Here is a 23,556-nt window from a genome sequence, read left to right on the forward strand (position 1 = left end):
TTAAGAGTGTGGGCGTGGCAGCTTTGGGCGGTTTGTGGGCGTAAGACTGGGCGTGGCAAAAAATTTTTCCGCAAATCGATATAAATTTACAAGACTAATACAAAAATTAAATAATATCAAAACATTTTTTAAAAGTGTGGGCATGACAGCTTTGGGCAGTTTGTGGGCGTGGCAAAAAGTTTTTTGGCAAATAGATAGAAATTTACAAGACCAATTCAAAAATGGTAAAATATCAAATCATTTTTCAAAATTGTGGGCGTGGCAGTTTTGAATCGACAAACTTGCGCTGCTTCTATACCTCTGAAGTCTGTCTGCTTAATCTCAACTTTCTAGATTTTGTAGTTCCTGAGATCTTGACGTTCATACGGACAGACGGACGGACAGACGGACGGACAGACGTACATGGCCAGATCGACTCGGCTATTGATCCTGATCAAGAATATATTTTTATATGGTCGGAAATGCTTCCTTCTGCCTGTTACATAGTTTTCAACGAATCTAGTATACCCTTTTACTCTACGAGTACCGGGTATAATTAATGAAATTTCGAAAAGGGTACACAACCGAATACTGATCCATGACGACAAAACATACACCACATTAGAAATGAACCGAATTGCACTCCGCGTTTTTAGAGAAAACTTGCCTGAACTTGAGAAACCCACAATCCGTAGAGGATGCCTATAAAATCATAGAAGATACTCGGCATCAGAGCTACACATTATACGGACCAATTCGAAGAAATAATATCTACAATAACCCAACGTAAATAATAGAGGGCAGGGATATCAAAATCAATCGAATGAAAGCTTAACTTCTAATTCTGCTCGAGTCTCAACAAATAGTCAAAATGTAAAAAGCTATGAGCAAAGCAGGCGTAGTTTCGAGCCAATGGATACCATATATACATAGGTATCAATGGCCATTATAATTTATTATTGATACTGGAGCAGAATTCAGTTTAATAAATGATAGTTTGTGTCATCCGAAGTGGAAAACAGAAATGGAAAACAATGGGAAACAAAATTAAAATAGGAAACTTATGCAGGTTTCTATGTTTTTAAGAATTTGAAGCTGAAGGTTATCTAGAGTATAATTTTCACAACTATTTTGATGGGTTAATTGGCTGTATCATACTTAATGACATGAATGACGTCATCAATTACTCAAACAAAAAGATTCAACTCAATAATGTTTATTTAGATATTTAAGTTTAAGAAGAATACTTGGATCTTGGCATAAATAACTTAATTCCAATTTAATTTGTCCACAGGCCAGATCCTTTATAATGAAGCTTATAAAAAAATTCGAACATATTTTCTTACAAAGAGACCAACCCCTGCCTTTCACAAGTGAAATCAAACACAGGATTATTAGAAATAATGATCTTCCCATATATTCCAAAACATACTAATACCCAGAAATTCACAAAACGCAAAGTTAGCAGGCAAATTGCAGACATGTTATATGAAGGTAGCATATTCTTGATCAGGATCAATAGCCCAGTCGATCTGGACATATCCGTCTTAGATTAAGTTTGCAGAGTCCAGAGACATAGACGCACCGCAAGTTTGTTGACCCATGTTGCCACGCCCACTGAAACTCCCACAAACCGACCAAAGCTACCACGCCTACAATTTTAAAAACTATTAAAATTTTTTTATTCTCTATTAGTTTTTTACGTTTATATCGATTTGTAAAAAATTTGCCACGCCCAAAAATCGACCAAAGCTGCTACGCCAAAACTTCCACACGATCTATCGCGGAACGGAGATCATCGGCTTAATACAAACTATCTCTAGCTAAGCCAAAACCTCTGATCAGTCCTTTTAAGCCTCCTGTAGTTTAGCGCATAAACGATTTCATCTCGTTTGCAACCCGTAGCTAGGTCATAACTTGTCTGACCGCTTAAACCCGCGCGCCTAGTGTGTAACATTTTATCACACAGCCAACAAGTCATTTTTGGCTGCTCAGGCTTTATTACCTGACGGCGTTTGTTTTGGAAGCAGACAACATTTATTTCCATGTTTTTAAGATTCAGAGCATTGTACAAATACATAAAAGTAAAACTATAAAATGTACCGCAAGAGTGGATGCACAGCACCAAACAGCACATCGAACAAACGCACAAAAGAGTGAATAAAGAAAACACAAAGACAAAAAAACTAAAGATTTAGTTAATTTGTGCAGAAAAAGATTCACTCGCGAAGCTGACGTAGTTGTACTAATTAGGTTTACAAAATAAAATAAAAAAAAATGTATTAAAAACCGCCGCTGGATTTGACAAACGCAAAATGTATTCGGAGCGCAGAAAAGAAACTCTGTTCGTAAACCCAAGGTTGTAATCTCCCTTTTATCATAAGTACAGATCAACCCTTTTTCAAATTTTTGTAAATATTGGTGATATATGCTTTTTGGAACCGCCTAGTCATGTCGATTGTGAAGCTCAATTCTAGGGTGTAACGAACTGAATTTGTTTGTCTGCTCGCTACGGAATACGTGCGGCTAGCTCAGAAGAGTTTGTGCGTTCGTCCCACCAAATTTATAGAATAACGTGATCACCCGGTTACCAGTAATAACACTCGCAGTTTCGTTCTTGGATCTTTATTTTGTGCTTGGACTTACAAAGGAATCTGATTATCCGGCCTTGGTGCTGGATGGTTTGTTCTCCGGCCTCGTTCCGCTGTCTCACCGCTCCTGTCGTCCTGAATGTGGCGGACCTTCGTTGTTGGGCGCTCGTCGCTTGGGCTGAGAATTGTCGTCTTACGCAGACTCACGGCGGCTAACGGCTGTGATCCCCAAGGCAAACGCCTGTGGAACAGCCACACGTCAACCCCACGTCTGGTTCGGACTGGTGGCGCCGGTATCACGCCTGTTCGGATCGCACGGACACACCTAGGCGATCGCCTGGTTCAAGCTTGCGGTCTCCTACAGAGTTTTCCGGGTCTACACCACAATCAAAGCCGCTTATCCTGGGCCCTCCTTGGGTTGGCTTCGCCTGTTGGGCGCTTCTGGGCTACTCGTGCTTCGTCGTACTGGACCTCAGCTACCTGCGTCTCAATTTGGAGACCTTCTCGTCCCGAACGTCTTGACGTAGCGATCTTGCTCCTTGTTGACTACCACGGCTGAAGCTGCTCTGCTGACTTCGACTTCACGTTGTTAATTCGTACACTTGTTCTCTAAACAGGCGTTCGGCCTGTTTATATAGGCCTCCTCTAACGGTTCATCCCTTTGGTCTCCAGTCTCCGGATCCAAAGTCCACGATTTTACCGTTGGCCCGGTCCAAAGTTCGATGTGTCCCGTTATTTGCCTTTGAGCCTGCTGACTCTCAAACTCTCTTCTCAGTAAGTCCGGAGTCTCCACCCTCTCTCTCTCCATTTCCCGAGTCTCCAAACTCTCTTCCTCTAGAGTCTCCAAACTCTCTTTCTCCAGCCCAGAGTCTCCAAACTCTCTTTCTCCGGGCCTCGCACTGCCGTTACTACGCTTTGCCGTGTTGCGTAACTGGCAACGGCAGGCCCTCCTCAAGCGATCACCATGCGCATTTGTATGGAGTTTCAACTCCTTACATCCCCCCTTTCTTCGGGAAAATGTACACTCCGGACTTGCATTTACCGCGGAACACTCCTGAGAACTCGTTGACGCTTCCAGCTTCCAATCTGGCTTTTACCTCCTCGAAGGCTTGCTGGTGGTCCTGTGACCATGTCCACTTGGTACCCTTGCGGAGGAGGTCGTTGAGTGGCCTTACAATGCGCGCGAGGTCAGACACGAAACGTCGGTACCATGATGCGACTCCAAGGTATTGCCTCAGCTCTCGGACCGATGACGGTGGTTCTAGCTGGGCTATGGCTTCTACCTTTTCTGGGTCCGTGCCTATCCCTTGGCTTGTGACGCGGTGCCCTAGGTACAGAAGTTCTTGTTTGAAGAACTGGCATTTCTCCGGGTTTATCTTCAGGTTTGCTGCTTTTCAAGCGGCGGAATACCTCCCTGAGGTTTCTCTTGTGTTCCTCTAGGGTGCGGCCAATCACGATGATGTCGTCTTGATACGCAAATGCATGTGGCAACATTTCCGGTCCAATCACCTGATCCAGGGCCCGTTGCAAAGTGACCGACGCGGAGTGTAACCCGAATGGCATCACTTTCCATTGGAAAAGCCCTTTCCCTGGGACCGTGAAGCTCCGTGGCATCGGGTAGGCATCCTTTATGGATCTCGCATTTATCTGCCTGAAGTCCACGCATAGTCTCCATTTTTCCGTTTTCTTCTTTACCATGACTATGGGTGAGCTGTAAGGGCTCCTGGAATGCTCTATTATCCCCCTCTCCAGCAGTTCGTCCACCTTCGCGTTGATCTCCCCTTGAATCTTTGGATTCTTATTCGGTTTATCGTCCTTCATGGTTATCGTGTGCTCGGCTATATTCGATGTTCCGGACATGGCGTGAAACTCCGCGAGCTCTGCTTCCAGGAATTCGTTCATGTCGTCCTCTTCGCCGTCCTTTTGGACTACTGCGACAACTTTTCCTCGAACCACCCGTTGCGTCTGCCTCTGGCCGGTATTCGGATTTCATGCCCGGCGCACTTAATCTCGGGCCCGACTTGTGTAAGGAAATTTCACCCCAGCACCAACGCATCCACTATCCCTGGTAATATGAGCACGCTCATGACGAGTCGCCTGTTGCCGAACTCCACTTCTTTTTCGAGCTTTGCGTTGATTTCGCCTCCCATCTGCCAACCTAACCTGCCGTCGTATCCTTGTAATCGCTCCACGAGCAGCCAGCTTGTCCGCCAGCTCTTCATTTATGAAGCTTGCTGTTGCCCCGGTGTCGATCGTGGCCTTGTACGTGTCCCCACCGATCGTTACCGCTGCGGACAACTGCTGCTCCTGCTCGATTAATTTTCCAGTTAGTTTGGAGAGGCGGCACTCTGCGACCCCTGCTCGCCTCTTTGCGGCTGAGATCGCTGCCCATTTCCCGCTCTCTGGCAGCATTCCGTACTTCGGACTCCTATTTTTCCGCATATCCAGCAGAAAAGCAGCCTCTGTTGTCGGCAGCCTCTTGCCCAATGGTCGTGTTCACCGCACCTGCGACAAGCTTCTTGTGGATTGGCCACATGGGTTGGGTGTTGACCCAGAGTGTCTCTGGGTGGTGACTGGCGGCCTCCATAAGGTTGTGTTGTGCCGCCCAGACTGACCCGGGGTATATCGTGCCCACTGCTCCTGGGACCGCGTGCCTAGCTCTCCAGAGTCCTCACACCTTCTACACGTGACTTGTGTCGCGGCAGGGGCTTTGTTGCGGCTGTACTTGTGCTCTTCCGCAAAGGCTTCCCGTTCCCTGTGCAGTTCCTCGTACTCATCTGCCAGGATCATGAGGGCCTCTAGGTCGTCCACGTGGTAGGATCTCAACGCTATTCGGAGGTCTGGCGTGCAGTTCTCCTTGATGAGCTCCAGCGTTTCCTTCTTCCCATACCCAAGGGGTCTTATCAGGGTCTGCATCTCGACCATGTAGTCCTTGAATGCCTCCCTAAAGCCTTGCTTCCTTTGCCTCACCTTGTCCGCGAGCTTCGTGAAGTATCCCCTGGGCAGGAAGTACGTCTGGAAACTGTCTATGAACTCGGCCCAAGTCCTCCAGTGCTTGTTGTTGGCTATGTACCATTTGAGAGCCTTTCCCTGCATTAATTCCGGCATGGCTCGGGGAATCATGTTCAGGTCCAAACCGTACGTGTTTGCAGACCACTCCACCTGCTCCAGGAATTCGAGAGGCTTTTCTTCTCCGTCAAAACGAAACGACCATTCTCTAACTTGCTTCGCCAACTTTGCGTAGTCCGGCTGGCTGGGCCTGGGTCTTTCTATACTTAGCCTTCTTTCTCTGCTCGTCTCCCTCCGCTGACCTTCCCGCTGCATCTCCTCCATGCTCAGACTTGCGATGAGGTCTTCGCCCTCGGGGTTTGTCACCTTTACGCTTGGACCTGGTCTGTCTGGATATGCCGCCTCCAATTCTGTCCAGACTGCTGTGAGCTGTGGGTCGTTCTCCGTCTTCGCGTAATACTCCGCTAGGGCCTTTCGCATGTCTTCTGTCCTTCCTGATAGCGATATGCGCAACCTCTGTGCGACATATGCGAAGTCTTCCTTCTTAAGACGGTAGATCCAACTTCTTCCCATACTGCTTAATTTGTGTTTACTGCCGGGATAATCACGTTATTTGGGCGCCAGATGTAACGAACTGAATTTGTTTGTCTGCTCGCTACGGAATATGTGAGGCTAGCTCAGAAGAGTTTGTGCGTTCGTCCCACCAAATTTATAGAATAACGTGATCACCCGGTTACCAGTAATAACCCTCGCAGTTTCGTTCTTGGATCTTTATTTTGTGCTTCGACTTACAAAGGAATCTGATTATCCGGCCTTGGTGCTGGATGGTTTGTTCTCCGGCCTCGTTCCGCATCTCACCGCTCCTGTCGTCCTGAATGTGGCGGACCTTCGTTGTTGGGCGCTCGTCGCTTGGGCTGAGAATTGTCGTCTTACGCAGACTCACGGCGGCTAACGGCTGTGATCCCCAAGGCAAACGCCTGTGGAACAGCCACACGTCAACCCCACGTCTGGTTCGGACTGGTGGCGCCGGTATCACGCCTGTTCGGATCGTACGGACACACCTAGGCGATCGCCTGGTTCAAGCTCGCGGTCTCCTACAGAGTTTTCCGGGTCTACACCACAATCCCTGCCGCTTATGCCGGGCCCTCCTTGGTTTGGCTTCGCCTGTTGGGCGCTTCTGGGCTACTCGTGCCTCGTCGCACTGGACCTCAGCTACCTGCGTCTCAATTCGGAGACCTTCTCGTCCCGAACGTCTTGACGTAGCGATCTTGCTCCTTGTTGACTACCACGGCTGAAGCTCCTCTGCTGACTTCGATTTCACGTTGTTAATTCGTACACTTGCTCTCCTCGACTGACTGTCCCGCTTCCAGCGTTCGGCCTGTTTATATAGGCCTCCTCTAACGGTTCATCCCTTTGGTCTCCAGTCTCCGGATCCAAAGTCCACGATTTTACCGTTGGCCCGGTCCAAAGTTCGATGTGTCCCGTTATTTGCCTTTGAGCCTGCTGACTCTCCAAGTCTCTTCTCAGTAAGTCCGGAGTCTCCACCCTCTCTCTCTCCATTTCCCGAGTCTTCAAACTCTCTTCTTCTAGAGTCTCCAAACTCTCTTTCTCCAGCCCAGAGTCTCCAAACTATCTTTCTCCGGGCTTCGCACTGCCGTTACTACGCTTTGCCTTGTTGCGTAACTGGCAACGGCAGGCCCTCCTCATGCGATCACCATCCGCATTTGTGCGGAGTTTCAAATCCTCACAAGGGAAACAGGAAAACTTTTGTCGTATCAGTCACGAAGACCATAATAAATAAGTGTCACAAACAAATTTAAAGAATTCGAATTTATTTAATAAAAAATGAATTCTTTATACGTTTCACGTCACGTTTCATACATTTCACGTCCAAAGTTACAGATTAATTTCGTTGAATACTTAGCTGTGAACTAGAAACAGCATCTAAAATGCCTTCTTTAAATCGCGTCCATTTTATAAGTGTTTGTGGAGATCGATATAAAAATATAAGCTTTCCATTCAAATGCCCTTCAAGCCGCTATTCCTGTGTTTCACGAATTATATATATATCTGTGCTTTTTTTTCAGTATTATTGGACGGTTAAGTTTACCTATTAAAATGAAGTGGCATATTTATGTGTCTGCGGGCTTAATAGTTTAATAGAGTAATTCTGTATTGAAATGTATGCAACAGGTAGAAGGAATAGTAAAATATGTTGCATTTGGAAAGAAAAGTTGGATATACACTTTTGTAAAAATAACACAATTGTTACGGAAAGACACAAAATTTGTTTGGAATTCAAATTGTCCGAAATCTTATGAGCGTATTATATAATAACTTTTTAATAACTAGATAATCGAATATAGTTTAGTTTGGAGCGTCTCTCCGTTCGAGTGATTTTATTTAAATAATCCGTACCATGCTGTCATCGGGTGCAGCTAGCCCGCACATGGTATGCTTAAGACTATGTACTTTATATTTCGCATACGTATACATGTGTATGCAGAAGGCATACATATGTATGTTATGTATGGCTTGACAACTTGGGCTGCTAAATGCATGCTCAGCATTGTCACGCTCCGCGATCGGCTTATGTATATGCGTTAGATCGCATTTCAAGAGCTGGAGTGATTGTGTAATGCTTGGTGGTCTTCTTGCGTAGTTTGTATTAATTATTTATTATGACAAAGTGTCACAATGTATTTACTCTACAGAGTCGAAGGGTAGGTACACTACACCTCCCTTTTTAAAGAAATGACGTAATACATGTAGTCATTTAAAAAAAAATTTTTTTTTGTTCATTTATTTTTTTTTTTATCTATCTTAATTTTTAGAACAAGCTTAAAAAGTCTCGAAACATTTGCCGTAATGACAATTTTTCCCTATTTTTTGTTTAATTAATTAAAATTTTTTAGAAGACAAATTTTTTTTTGTTTTTTTTTTTGTTGAAACGTTTTATTGAATATATATCTTTAACCTATCCTTATGGACTGTCTGTTCTTTGTTCTTTTTATTTCTAATTACTATATGATTATTCTCTTCTTTTCTAATTACTTCAAATGGTCCTAGATACTTTGGTTCCAGTTTATGACCTGTTTCGTTTTTTTTATTAAAACGTTATCCCGTACATTTAGTTTAAAATCGCTAACTTTCTTATCATAATTGTGTTTTTGTTTTATTTTATTCTTTCTAAAAATATGCGTGCCCTTTTGTACGCGTTTTCTAGTCTAAACTTAACTTCTCTAGCATAATCATAGCGTATAGGGTCTATATTATCTACGTTACTAAGTTGTTTCGCTAAGTTACTAGTCCTACCAAATACAAGTGCATATGGACAGTAATTATGCGTTACGGACGGTGTAGTGTTAAAACAATACACAAAATATTGTAAGCAGTTTTATCTACTAATATAATATGATCGTATGAATTCGTTGAAGGTTCTATGACTTCATTAAACGGTACCTAGTGTCTGTTGGTGGTGAGCCGTAGATGTTATGTTGTCCTGTTTAAATATTTGCATAAGTCGGCTATAATGCAATTCTTATATTCTGTTCCCATGTCCGTAATGAACGTCTTCATTGGACCGTACTTCAGAATGAAAGATTCAAATATAGCTTTTGAAACTGTATTTGCATTTTTATTGGGAATTGGTATGGCAACTAAATATTTTGTTAAGTCACAGATTAAAGTGACTGCTTATTCAATACCATTTTCCGATTTGGGTAGTAGACCAATAGTATCTACTATGATAATAATAATGTCTTTTGCTAGCGTTTTTGTTATGCCTGTGTGACCTCCTTGAATTGGATCGTCATGGTATGTAAACAGTATCGCTTCTTGATCTTTTTGATCATATAGTTGGGTCACCGGCTTAAGTAGCGCTACTCTTAATAGTTTTAATAATTCATTGCCCAATTTTTTAAAAGAGTCTATTGAAATTGTTTCAAAGATCTTTTTGCTCGGCGCCACTTTGAGTTAACTGATCTCGTGTATACCGGCTTGGGTCTCAAGCCTTTGGAAGAACTGACCTAAGTCTAGAATTCCATGGGTGTACAGATCGCTAACATCAATTCTTGCTATAACTTTATTTCCACGTTTAAATAAACATTTTGATTCAGTTATTCGCAGAGTCACTACTTTCCGTATTTCGTCATTATTAATGACTTCATATACGTTGGGCTTAGAAGCGAGAGTTTCTTCTTGTTGATTTATATTTTTTCTGCTCAGAAATTTTTCTGTTTACTTTGTTGTCTTGTAGTTTGCTGAGATGTCTTTCAGCTCATTTATAATAATGCGTGTCAGTGCATCTGCCACAAAATTGTCCTTTCTCTTTAGATACTCTACAGTGAAATCATATTCTTCTAATTCCAACCTCATGCATGTCAATTTTGAACTTGGATTAACCATCGAAAAAAGGTATGTGAGTGGTCTATGATCTGTTTTTACTAGGAAGTGTTTGCCATAGATATATGGTCGAAAATGTACTATTGCCCAGTGTACCCCTGCTAACTCTTGTTCTGTTGTGCTCTTATTACTTTCACCCTTTGTGAATGATCTAGATGTGACATTACAATGTTACAATGTTACACGTTATGCTTCCTACATATAATAAAAACGGTTTCGGAGCAATCAATTACAACTAGATCGTCCATGCTTGCGAAGGTTCTAGACCAGAGAATGCTATTGTCATCATTCTTTGGAATGAATTGGGCGCTATTTTTAAACCGTGGCAGTCGCGTGAAGCGATATGAGCCATTGCTCGTTGAAAATGACGTTATATTTCTAGAATCTTCATCAAGCTCTATTTGATAAAAGCCTGACATTAAGTCTTGTGAAGAGTTGAAACTCTGCACAAATGCGGATGGTGATTGCATGAGGAGGTCCTGCCGTTGCCAGTTACGCAACAAGGCAAAGCGTAGTAACGGCAGTGCAAAGCCCGGAGAAAGAGAGTTTGGAGACTCTGGGCTGGAGAAAGAGAGTTTGGTGACTCTAGAGGAAGAGAGTTTGGAGACTCGGGAAATGGAGAGAGAGAGGGTGGAGACTACGGACTTACTGAGAAGAGAGTTTGAGAGTCAGCAGGCTCAAAGGTAAATAACGGGACACATCGAACTTTGGACCGGGCAAACGGTAAAATCGTGGACTTTGGATCCGGAGACTGGAGACCAAAGGGATGAACCGTTAGAGGAGGCCTATATAAGCAGGCCGAACGCTGGAAGCGGGACAGTCAGTCGAGGAGAACAAGTGTACGAGTCAACAACGTGAGAACGAAGTCAGCAGAGGAGCTACAGCCGTGGTAGTCAACAAGGAGCAAGATCGCTACGTCAAGACGTTCGGGACGAGAAGGTCTCCGAATTGAGACGCAGGTAGCTGAGGTCCAGTACGACGAGGCACGAGTAGTCTAGAAGCGTTCAACAGGCGAAGCCAAGCCAAGGAGGGCACAGGATAAGCGGCAGGGATTGTGGTGTAGACCCGGAGAACTCTGTAGGAGACCACGAACTTGAACCAGGCGATCGCCTAGGTGTGTCCGTGCGATCCAAACAGGCGTGATACCGGCGCCACCAGTCCGAACCAGACGTGGGGTTGACGTGTTGCTGTTCCACAGGCGTTTGCCTTGGGGATCACAGCCGTTACCTGCTGTGAGTCTGCGTAAGACAACAACTCTCAGCCCATGCGACGAGCGCTCAACAACGAAGGTCCGCCACATTCAGGACGACAGGAGCGGCGAGACAGCGGAACGAGGCCGGTAGGCAATCCATCCAGCACCAAGGCCGGATAATCAGATTCCTTTGTAAGTCCAAGCACAAATTAAGATCCAAGAACGAAACTGCGAGTGTTATTACTGGTAACCGGGTGATCACGTTATTCTATAAATTTGGTGGGACGAACGCACTAACTCTACTGAGCTAGCCGCACGTATTCCGTAGCGAGCAGACAAACAAAATCAGTTCGTTACATCTGGCGCCCAAATAACGTGATTATCCCGGCAGTAAACACAAATTAAGCAGTATGGGTAGAAGTTGGATCTACCGTCTTAAGAAGGAAGACTTCGCATATGTCGCACAGAGGTTGCGCATATCGCGAAAGGCCCTAGCGGAGTATTACGCGAAGACGGAGAACGACCCACAGCTTACAGCAGTCTGGACAGAATTGGAGGCGGCATATCCAGACAGACCAGGTCCAAGCGTAAAGGTGACAAACCCCGAGGGCAAAGACCTCATCGCAAGTCTAAGCATGGAGGAGATGCAGCGGGAAGGTCAGCGGAGGGAGACGAGCAGAAAAAGAAGGCCAAGTATAGAAAGACCCAGGCCCATCCAGCCGGACTACGCAAAGGTGGCGAAGCAAGTTAGAGAATGGTCGTTTCGTTTTGACGGAGAAGAAAAGCCTCTCGAATTCCTGGAGCAGGTGGAGTGGTCTGCAAACACGTACGGTTTGGACCTGAACATGATTCCCCGAGCCATGCCGGAATTAATGCAGGGAAAGGCTCTCAAATGGCTGCTGTTCTGCTGGATATGCGGAAAAATAGGAGTCCGAAGTACGGAATGCTGCCAGAGAGCGGGAAATGGGCAGCGATCTCAGCCGCAGAGAGGCGAGCAGGGGTCGCAAAGTGGTGCCTCTCCAAACTAACTGGAAAATTAATCGATGAGGAGCAGCAGTTGTCCGAAGCGGTAACAATCGGTGGGGACACGTACAAGGCCACGATCGACACCGGGGCAACAGCAAGCTTCATAAGTGAAGAGCTGGCGGACAAGCTGGCTGCTCGTGGAGCGATTACAAGGATACGACGGCAGGTTAGGTTGGCAGATGGAAGGTGCGGCGAAATCAACGCAAAGCTCGAAATAGAAGTGGAGTTCGGCAACAGGCGACTCGTCATGAGCCTGCTCATATTACCAGGGATAGTGGATGCGCTGGAAGAGTCAAGCTGGGGCTTCACGGTCCCAGGGAAAGGGCTTTTCCAATGGAAAGTAATGCCATTCGGGTTACACTCCGCGTCGGCCACTTTTCAACGGGCCCTGGATCAGATGATTGGACCGGAAATGTTGCCACATGCATTTGCGTATTGTAGAGACGTCGGGGGCCGGAAAAGCTGGTGTCGCAAATATTCCCAGAGTTTAATGAAACAAAAGGTGTTGGAGTTCGTCCTTCTCGTTTGGGGTTTTATTTTCAAGTGATGTCGTCATATAAAATAACGGCTTTGTCGGTCCAACTTCCGAAACATTCCGCCAACAGCGATGCTCCGCTGGCGGGATACCGGACTCAGCTGTTCGGCATGAACATTCTCCCCCCCTTGCAAGATGAATACTTGCAAATTTAGGACAGAGAACAGCGTCCCGAAAGAATCCATCCCAGCTTGGAATTTTGTGCCATGGGCAGGCCGCCCTGGCTCGCGATGATACCCGGCAGCATCAGGTCGGCGTAAACGTCGGCTCCAAGGACAGCCGAGACAAGCGCTGGGTGGAACCACCGGTCATCCGCTAGCGTCATGTTGTGGAACATGTCCTGCACCTTCGGATCCAGGGGCTGTGCCGGCGTCCGGCTCTGCATCTGCTCGTCCACCAGCATCAGCAGCTGTTTGCTCATCCGGGACGTTTTTGAGCGAATCTCGGTGGTGCACAGCCGTTCGTTGCCCACACCCGTGACGGCCAAGTTGAGGGCATTCACCAGCGAGACGTGGATGCGACTCACGGGGCAGCACGGATCCACCAAGACTCGCACATCGAATGTCTTCTGCTCGGACCCAATGAGCACGGCAGCGGTCGGAAGGATGCTGACGCTCGTCCGCACCAAGCTAGGCGCGCCCGTCGGCGTTGACAAGGAGCTGCGGGGTGGGGAACTATCCATCGGCGAGGCTGAGCGTCGTGACCCGGTCGAACCCACCTCCTGACGCCGTTGAGGCTGAGGCGCTGCTTGTGGCTCGCGCTTCCGTTGAGGCCTCGAAGAGCCTGGCTGTTCACCGCGGATGTGCAGCAGAGTGTGGTGGGCCTCTCGGCAGATGCGGCACCTCGCTTTGCTGCGACACGACCGACCCGAATGCTCGTGGGCCAGACAGTTAGCGCAGTACTTGTTAATCAAGACTGCCCGGAGCCGCTTCACAGCCGGCAGTTGCAGGAATCGCTGGCAGCTCCTCAATGGGTGAACCCCCCTGCACACTCGACAGCGGTATACATCGTGGCGGATCGCTGGAGCCATTGTATATGCGGCTACATAAGAAATGGGCAAAATAAAGAAAATAGATGAGATAGATGCGGATGATCATGACACATGGACGACGTAGGACGACACAACTTAGGACTCGTCAGTAGCAGGTTTTTAAAATACTTAAAGTATGGAGGAGTCATTCGACTTATTCGGGCTGTCCATTGGAAGGCGGATCATTTTTGCCACTGGTCTTCGGACGACCCCCCGTGCTGTGAGAGCGTCTGCCACTCTGACCTTGCCGTCCACGCCGGGACAGACCACTTGGATACGCCCAAGTCGCCACTCGTTGGATGGCAAGTTCTCCTCTTTGATTACCACCATGTCTCCAGCCTGGAGATCTCGCGTTGGGAACTTCCATTTATTCCTTTTGTGGAGTTCCGTTAGGTATTCCTCCTTCCAACGCAGGCAGAACTGCTGATTCAGGGCTTTCAGCCTCCGCCACCGATTGATAATGGAGCTGGGACCTTCTTTAACCTCAGGTTCTGCTACCGCAAGTAATGGTCCACCGATTAGAAAATACCCAGGGCTCAGAGCGATAAGGTCCGTGGGATCTTCGGACATTGGCGAGATGGGCCTGGAGTTCAAACAGGCCTCAATCTTCGCCAGGAGGGTAGTCAGTTCCTCGAACGTGTATTTCCCAGCGGTTGTGTACTTGTAAAAATGCGACTTGAAGCTCTTCACGCCTCCCAAAGCCCTCCCATATGAGGTGCGCCAGGAGGGTTTAAATGCCAGGACACATTCTGAAGACTGAGCTGCGATAAAACCGATGTTCTGGTAGCTTCAATGAAATCCTTTGATAAGGACGTGGAAGCTCCGACAAACGTTTTCCCGTTGTCAGAGTAGACGTGTTGTGGACACCCACGCCGAGCGAAAAAACGGGAGAATGCGGCCAGGAACTTCTCTGTAGTCAAGTCCGAGGTCGCTTCGAGGTGGATAGCCCGGGTAGTAAAACACACAAAAACGCACACGTACCCCTTTGTGATTTTGCAGGCTCGACCGACATAACTCTTGACGTCAAATGGTCCTGCGAAGTCCACTCCCGTATGGGTGAACGGTCTGGAAAAGGTGGACCTCGCACGGGGCAAATTTCCCATCAACTGCGTCTGCAGTCTCTTCTTGTGAATAACACACACTCGGCACGAATGTATTGTTCATTTCACCAACATTTTAAGCTTGGGAATCCAGAATTTGGAACGGATCAGTCATTGATCATTAATTGATTCCCCCCATGCAAAGATATGCGATGGATAAACAAGACTTGAAGTTCGGCGAACCCACACCGTGCAGGAAGGATGATCGGATGTTTTTCATCATAACTAAGCATTTCAGATGCTTGTAACCTGCCGCTTGCTCTCAAGACCCCATTCCCGTCAAGAAAGGGGCTTAGGTTCGAAATTGCGATTGCGGGTGGAACTGGTTGCTTGTTGCTCAAACCCTTATATTCGGCGGGAAACTCATTCTTCTGAGTGAGCACAATTAGCCGCTCCTGCACCTCCGACAACTCCGCCGCAGTGAGTTCTGCCGATGAGGCTACACCTTCCCTCCGGCAACTTTTCACCAAACGAAACACATAACCAATAACTCGCAGAGCTCGGTCAAAAGCTGAGAACCTCTCTAGGATTTCAACTGCTAAGGGCACTGCGACCGTGTGACTTTTGACGGGGCGCTGCTCAAGCTTAGTCTCCGGATGGACCAACAACTCACTCGGCCACTGCTCCTGTTTGAGGTGCAACCAAGCTGGCCCACGCCACCACAGTGCGCTGTCCTTCAGCTCTTGGGGTGAGACGCCCCGGCTTGCCAGATTAGCTGGATTGTCTTCGGATCGTACATGTCCCCACTTGCTTCCGTCGGTACACTGTTCGATTTTTGCGACCCTGTTGGCAACGAATGTTTTCCAGGTGCACGCTGGCTTACTCAGCCATGCAAGAACGATCGTGGAGTCGGTCCAGTAAAAGGTCTCATAAACATGAGGAGGCATTTCAGAAATTACTAGAGCTGCCAGCTCCGTGAGCAGCACTGCTCCGCACAATTCCAAGCGTGGTATGGAGATGGATCTGACAGGAGCGACTCGGGTTTTGGATGTAAGTAGATGGGTACTACAACAGCCTTCCTTCGTTTCGATTCGGACGAAAATAGCAGCCCCATAGGCGTCCTGTGACGCGTCGCAAAACGCATGGTACTGAAGTTTCGCAGCTGTATGGAAACGTACCCATCTCGGAATACGAATCTCCTTCAGGGCAGGATAGCCTTCTAGGAACTCCCGCCACTGGGTCGTGAGATCCCTGGGGAGTGGCTGATCCCAGCCCAGCTCCCGTAGCCAAATTTTCTGCATAAAAATCTTGGCTCGGACTACGAAAGGTGATAGCCATCCTGCTAGGTCGAACAGTTTGGCTATCTGAGATAAAACCTCTCGTTTTGTGTAAGCAGTTTGGAGGTGGATCACCATTGGAATAAAAAAGAAACTATCGGATGTAGCTTGCCAACGGATCCCAAGAGTTTTCGCCGTGCTAGCCTCTTCAAGCTCCTCTGCACTAATCAAGTGCTCCTTTGGAACCTCTTGTAGGAGTTTTCTTTCGTTCGAGGTCCACTTCCGTAATGGAAAACCAGCACTCTCAAAAGCCAGCCGAAGCTCCTCGATGGCTAAAACTGCAGACTGCTTAGTGTGAGTGCCTGCGAGCACATCGTCAACGTACATGAAGTTCGAGATGATGTCACTTGCCAAAGGATATTGGCCTCGGATATCCTGAGCCAACTGTTGTAGTACGCGGATGGCTAGGAAAGGCGCACAGTTTACGCCGAAGGTGACTGTATCGAGTTCATAGTCACAGAGCTCTCCATCCTTATTGCGAAAGAGGATTCTCTGAAAGCGCGTATGGGTTGAAATTACCCGAATTTGCCTGTACATTTTTGTGATGTCCGCATTGAACACATACTTGAAGAAACGCCATTTTAGAATCTGGATAGTAAGATCGGACTGCAGTACGGGCCCCGCATGAAGGATATCATTGAGGCTGTTCCCGTTTGATGAAGGATTGGAAGCATTAAACACAACGCGAACCTTCGTTGTGGTGCTGTCTTGTTTGAAGACAGCAAATAAAAATTATTAGAGTCGTCCGGAGAGACTTGGTGCATATGACCTAAATCTAAATACTCTTGAATGACTGAGTCGTACTGCTTTTTTTGACGCAACGTCTTTATTCAGTCGAATCTCGTTTCGGAGGAACTGAGAAAGTGCGATCGACCTGGAGTGCCCAAGGATGATATTGTTAGGCTCTTTAAAGGGCAACGAAACCACATACCTCTCATCCTCGTTCCTTTTGGTAGATTGGACAAAGTTTTCCTCGCAAATCGAGGTGGATTCCCTAACCCGCTTCACTGGAACATATGCTGAGTTGACAGCGCTTACGGGGCTGAGCCGCAACAGTGAGGTTGAGCCATGAAACTTGAGCATGGATGGATTCATAAGGCAACTTAATCAAGTTGAACAAGCGTTCTGAAATAAAGGTTGGCTCAGAACCCGAGTCAATAAGTGGCCGTGCTGAGTATTTGATGCCTAAATGGCAAATCTCTATTAAAGCTGTACTCAGGAGGACCCCTTGAGTGTTTACAGCCAGAAACGTTTGCACATTCGGTTGATTCGTTAATGGAGTGGACTGTATATCTTGCTGGTGGTTAAATGTGGATACGTGGGCCTGGTGGTCAGGATTGACCGCTGACTGGACTGGTGCAGTGCCGCATCGGTGCAGGAGAGTGTTGTGGCGCCCTTTACAAGTATTGCAATTATGCGTGCTAGTGCAATCCCTAAGCAGATGCGTTCTAGCAAAACAGTTTAAGCACAACTTCTGCTGTTTTATATATTTCTCCCGCTCTCCGACTGGCATTCGTAAGAATAACGGACATACTCGGATAGGATGGTTCTCTTGCGAACAAAGTTTACAGGATTGTGGAGTTACCGTCACTCTATTCTCAAAGGTCTGGATCGCCCGCGGGCTATTGTCAGTCCGCAGTGCTCTGGATTGAGCGTTTGGCTTAAAATCTTCGATCGCCTCGAGCGTTCGATGACGATCTTGTAAGAAAGCCTGGAATTCAGCCCACAGTGGAATTTCTGTCTTACTCATAAGGGATTGTTCCCATAGAGACAGCGTTAGCTTTGGCAACTTGGCAGAGCACAGAAAAACGAGCAGGCAATCCCAGTTAGAGGTGTCGTTTTTTGCTATTTTCAAAGCTGTTAAACAATCTTGAATTGTGCTCTCTAACTGTTTTAAGGAATTGCCGCATTCAAGGCCAACAGAAGGTAAATTAAACAAAATCTTAAGCTGACTGTTGACCAGTAGCCTCTTGTTTTCGAAACGATTCTGCAAGTTTCTCCAGGCTGATTCGAATCCATCATTGGTTAAGGGTGATAAGGCCACAATGGATTTAGCCTCACCACTAGTTTTAGCATTGAGATGGAACAACTTTTCAACTTCTGAAAGCCGAGGGTTGTGTATGTAGATTTTTTTTTTTTTTTTTTTTTAAATGCTTTGCTTTTATTTATTGAATCTTCTCATTTACGAGACTAGCAATAAGTGTATCAAATCTTATACTATAACCTAACTAGGAGTCATGTAGACTGAGACAGTGGCCCTGACAAGTTATGACTGGGTTGGAAGGTCTGTACGTTGCAAGCGGGTTCGGCTGGAGAGCCGAGTCAAGACCCTTGCTAGAGGATTTGGGTGGACAGATAGTTTTTCATTGTACGACGCTTTTTGTTGTCTATTTCATCTTTTACTGCGAGAATGCCGAGGTCCCTGTGGATGTTTTGGTTACGAATATACCATGGTGCCCCAGTGATAGTTCGCAGGATCTTTGATTGGGCTCGCTGAATGATGTCTATGTTGGTTCTGCTCGCGTTCCCCCACAGCTGGGAGCCATACGTCCAGATTGGCTTAAGAGTGGAGTTGTAGAGCAGGACCTCGTAGTCCAGGCACAAGGGCGATCGTGAGTTTATAATCCAGTGGAGGCTGCTGGCTTTTAGTTTTAGGTGCAGTTTCTTGCATTTGATATGTCTATGCCATGTTAGACGTCTGTCGAGGTGGATGCCGAGATACGTTACTTCATTAACTTGGGGGATCTGCGTGCTATTCATACAGAGCGGAGGGCAAGTTTGTCTGTTAAGGGTAAACGTTATGTGTTTACACTTTTGTTCGTTTATTTTAATACGCCAGTCAGATAGCCACTTCTCGACTACCACGAGATGGTTGGCGAGTTGGGTTGTTGCACCGACTGGGCATCTGGAGCGGCTAAGGATCGCAGTGTCGTCGGCGAAGGTGGATGTTGTTAGTCGGTCACTCGTGGGAATATCTGCTGTGTAAAGGACGAATAGAGTTGGCCCAAGTGCGCTACCTTGAGGGACCCCAGCTTCGATAGTGTAGCTGTCGGAAATTGTTGTATTACATCTTACTGCGAAGGCTCTATTGTAGAGGTAGGATTCAAGGAGTTTATGGGTGTACCCGGGCAAGTGTGTTTTGATTTTATGCATGAGACCTTTGAGCCAGACACGGTCGAATGCTTGAGATACGTCGAGAAATATCGCGCTGCAATATTCCCTATGTTCGAAGGCTGTGCGAATTTCTGATGTTATTCTGTTTACTTGCTCTATAGTTCCGTGTTTTTCTCTCAAGCCAAATTGATGGGCTGGAATAATGTTGTGGGCCCCCATGTATGGTATTATGCGCGTTAGAAGGCATTTTTCGAATAATTTGGACAGGCATGATAGTAAACTTATTGGTCTGTAGGATGACGGAATCGTGTGATCTTTTCCGGGCTTCGGTATCATTATAATAATTGATTTTTTCCATTTCCTTGGATAGTAGCCGAGACTTATGATTCCATTTAAGAGTTTACAGATGACCTTAATAGCACAGTACGGAAGTTCCATTATCATTTTTGTAGTTATTAGGTCACCGCCTGGAGCCTTTTTTGGTTTTAGCTCCCTGATGACTTTTTTGATCTCGTTCGGCTGAAGTGTAGTTGGCGTGGATTCAGTTTCGAGGTGGATTTGCGGAGGAACATAATCCTTTGCTGCAGGGTTCGGCTGGAATACGCCTCTGAGATGTAAGGCAAATGATTCGGCTCTATCTTTGTCGCTGCGGGCCCAGCACCCTGAAGAATTCCTTATAGGGGTGACGGTTTGAATTGGAGAGCTTAGATTTGGGTGAGCCCTCCACAAGGGATGCTTTGTGCTAGTTGGCGAGAGTTTTCCAATATATTTAAGTTGTTCATTTTCAGCTTCTTGCTTCAGGGCCGGTTTAGATTGCGGGTGGCTTCAGTAAGACGTTGCTTTGAACATGGCGATCTGCTGGTTTGCCACGCTCGTCGCAGACGCCGTGGGCCTTGCCATCCGAATGATCTGTGCGGTAAAAGGTATAGCCTCTTATATAGAAGTTATATCTCCCTGTGAGGTGCGTTTCAACCAGCAGCATGGCGTCGATGTGATTTACGTTTAGGAATTGAGTTATTTCAAGTTTATGCCGTGAAATACCGTTGGCATTCCACATGGATATACGTAGGTTAGTCATTTATTATTTGGACTGTTGTGCTACAAGCAACTGAATTACCATGTTCTGGTTCTGAACAAGGGTTTGCATGGTTGTTTTCATGAATGACATAAGTTCCATCATACTTTGTTGCATGGTGAACATCATAGATTCCAATTTGCTTTGCGGCTGCACTGGAACCTGCTGAACATTTTCTGAGTGAGGCTGGGGCGGATTTTCCATGCCTGTTCTTAGTGCTTCGGCGTAGGAGATTCCCTTGGTTGTATCTAGCTGCCCAAAAGATGATCTGGCTGCCTTGGCGAAATGTTGTTGGTGCGTAGCTGTCGCTCGTCGCATGCGACTCTTCAGCTCCTTGTAGACCGCACAGCCTCTGTAGTTTGCCGTATGGTTTCCTCCACAGTTGCCACATTTTTTCATTTGGGGGTCTTCTTTGTTTGCGGGGCAGCTTACGGAGTTGTGGAAGTCTCCGCAGACTACGCAGACCGTCCGAAGTGTGCAGTATGTCTTGGTGTGTCCATACTCTTGGCAGTTTGTGCATTGAACAGGGCCGTTGCGTTTGTGGGGTTCTTCCACGGTGATTCTTCGATGCAGTAAGAGCTGCAGCTTGTAGATCGGGTGCACTTCGTTTTTCTTTAAGGCTTTGCTATCTGGTTTTTTGTTTCTGTTAACAATATTGCTAACATTTTTGGCACAGAAGCCCCTGGCCTTAAGGGCTTCCTGAATTTGGGAGGGGGTGACGTCAGGCTCTATACCTTTTAGCACAACTTGCAGTCCCTTGCTGCTTTTTAGTTGATAGGTGTAAAAGTTCTTTTTTGTGTCTTCCAGGTACTTAGACACAGCTCGGAAGTGTTCTTCGGACTTCGTTTGAACCTTTGTTTCGTGTATGTTCCCTTTAATAAGCGGAACAACATGGAAATTCTCGTCCCCGACCAGCGCAACAATTTTGTTGACCAGGGCGCTTGAACTTTTTTCCCTTATGTAAATAGGTGGGGGCTTAGGTTTCCTTTGGGTCTCCTGCCCCAACTCTGGTTGGTTGTTGTCCGCCTCTGCTAAGATGGAGAATCGGTTTTCATTGGAGCTCCTCGTTTGATCGGTGCTTTTGTTGGTTCGATTGATCTTTGGTTTATTGCCAACCGTGTTGGGTGGACTAAGCTTGCGCTTAATCTGGATGTAGCGGTCCATACCGGTCTGTATAGCTGGGCCCGCTTGTTGCTTATCGTGGCTAACTGTTTTTGTTGCCATTTTATTTTGTTGTGCGGCCTTTGGGACCGAACTCGCAGTATTGGTAATTGGTTTAATTATTGGTGGTGAGTTTACTGCAGAAATTTTAGCACTGCTTGTTGTTGGAGCTTCATTCAGCGAAGCCGGCGGTGATGGGGTTTGGCATTGGTAACTCCATGATGCGGGAGTTGGGGTGAGCAGAGAGGGTGAGCAAGAGCTGGCTCTCTTGCTGTCGACGGTCAGTAGAGTCGAGTTGCTTTTTGTCGACTTCTGATTTTGATCTATATCTCTAGTTGAGAAAAAGGAGTAGCAAGCATTTCTTGGGTTGACGGAGCTTCTACGCTCATTCTTTTGATCGCTGCTCATTTTTCGAGCTTGTTATGCGTGGCACTTATTTGTTTAAATTAAATTAAATCAAATTTTGAATTTAATTTTGAAATTACGCGCCCAACGTTCGCACCTCAGCACTGGTCTTACGGTTGATGTGGCAACGCCACTCGCTCATGATCGCCCACCGAGATAAGTTGGCAGCGCTGTCAGCTGTTTTATCAGCTGCAAGAATTGCAAACTTATATATTTTGCTAACCACCTGCAACACGCGGTCATTCAGCACGCCTAGGTTACGCGCAGAACTATGGCACAAGTCCACCGTTTGTTTTTGCAGATTTGCCGCTAACACTGTTCAGCACAACCACGTTAACACAAGATTTTCGCGCAGCGCTATCGAAAGACGTCCGCTTCCACGAATGTGTAGACTTTTTTATGTATGTAGATGGCTGAGAAAAGATCCCGAAACGTGGGCCAGTGAACATAGTCCCCACTGAAACTGTCGCACTCGACTGGGGGTAAGCGACACCCTCCTGAGGAGGCGCCGGAATGGAGGCCTGAACGGCCTGTTGCGAGCGTGAACCTTCTTCAATGATCTCGTTGAGGCTCGCTGCGCACCGCTCGTAAACGGCATAACAGTAGTCATACTTGGACTGCATGACTGTTATTGTGTCTGTGGATCCCAGACCGGATAGAGCTTCGGAGCACGCCTCGTATTCCTTCTCCACCTTGTCCCATAGGGCTCTGATCTGCTCGAGTCGCACCCTACTTGTGTGGATTGACGGAATTGTGTCTGTTGGGGTGTTGACTCTGGCCTCGAACTGACCTACTCTATCGGTTATGGTCATGAATTTCATCAAGGCCCTGTCTGCCTTAGCTTGCGCCATTTTTGCGGTTGCTTTATTAACTTGGGGTGAGAAGTCTGAATTCGGTTTCGTGTTCGGTGCTGACCGTGGAACTTGGAGCGACGTGCTCGTGGATTTTCGTGGAGTTGTCGATGGGCTTCTGCTTCCAGTGGGACTTGGGCTTTTAAAGGTCTCTCGTTGAGACGTTTTGGAAACAGTCAAACGGGTTTTTGCCTCCTCACCGTGGCCAATTGGCATATTAAGCTCTCGGAGGAGCCGAAAACCGTGTGGGGGCGAAACAGTCTGTCCACTTGGACAAATACGGGGACGCTGGATAAAGAGTGCAACCAAGCTCGAAACAACTTATATATTGGGACGCTGGATAAAGCGTGCAACCAAGATCGAAATAACTTATATATTGGGATTACGCTGGATTAAGCGTGCAACCAAGCTCGAAACAACTTCTATATTATCGCAAATCCAAATTATCGCATCAATTTAGACAGGGTGTGGGGGCGCAGGACAACGCGTGAAAAAAGATGTGACAATCGGAACAAAAAAAAACACCGGGGTCGCTGTATTGAGCGAGAGACAAAATCAAAAAAAAATGAATAATCGGAATTAATCGATTTAGACAAAGGTAAGGGGGCGCCGGATTGCGCTTGAAAAACAAATGGTAATCGTTACAAATTATGTTATCGTTTTATATAAAACCTAGGGTCGCTGGATTAAGCGCGGAATACACAATAATCGGAATAAATGTTGCTATCGATTGAGAAAAAAAACAGATATGAGGGCGCTGGATCACGCTGGACTATAATTGTTGATGTGGGACGCTGGATAAGCGTG

General features: G+C 46.7%; 1 protein-coding gene across 1 annotated transcript; it reads right to left on the reverse strand.

The window, feature by feature from the left end:
• Window positions 1-18,132: 18,132 nt before the first annotated feature.
• On the reverse strand, window positions 18,133-23,071 carry LOC120322336. Its single transcript, XM_039377384.1, has 2 exons — window positions 22,304-23,071; window positions 18,133-18,265 (listed from the first exon to the last, which is right to left on the reverse strand). Exons 1-2 carry the CDS (start codon window positions 22,963-22,965, stop codon window positions 18,169-18,171), a joined length of 759 nt encoding a protein of 252 aa, XP_039233318.1. The 5' UTR covers window positions 22,966-23,071; the 3' UTR covers window positions 18,133-18,168.
• Window positions 23,072-23,556: the final 485 nt, after the last annotated feature.

Source organism: Drosophila yakuba, unplaced genomic scaffold, assembly GCF_016746365.2.
Source record: "Drosophila yakuba strain Tai18E2 unplaced genomic scaffold, Prin_Dyak_Tai18E2_2.1 Segkk5_quiver_pilon_scaf, whole genome shotgun sequence".
Classification (NCBI taxonomy): domain Eukaryota; kingdom Metazoa; phylum Arthropoda; class Insecta; order Diptera; family Drosophilidae; genus Drosophila; species Drosophila yakuba.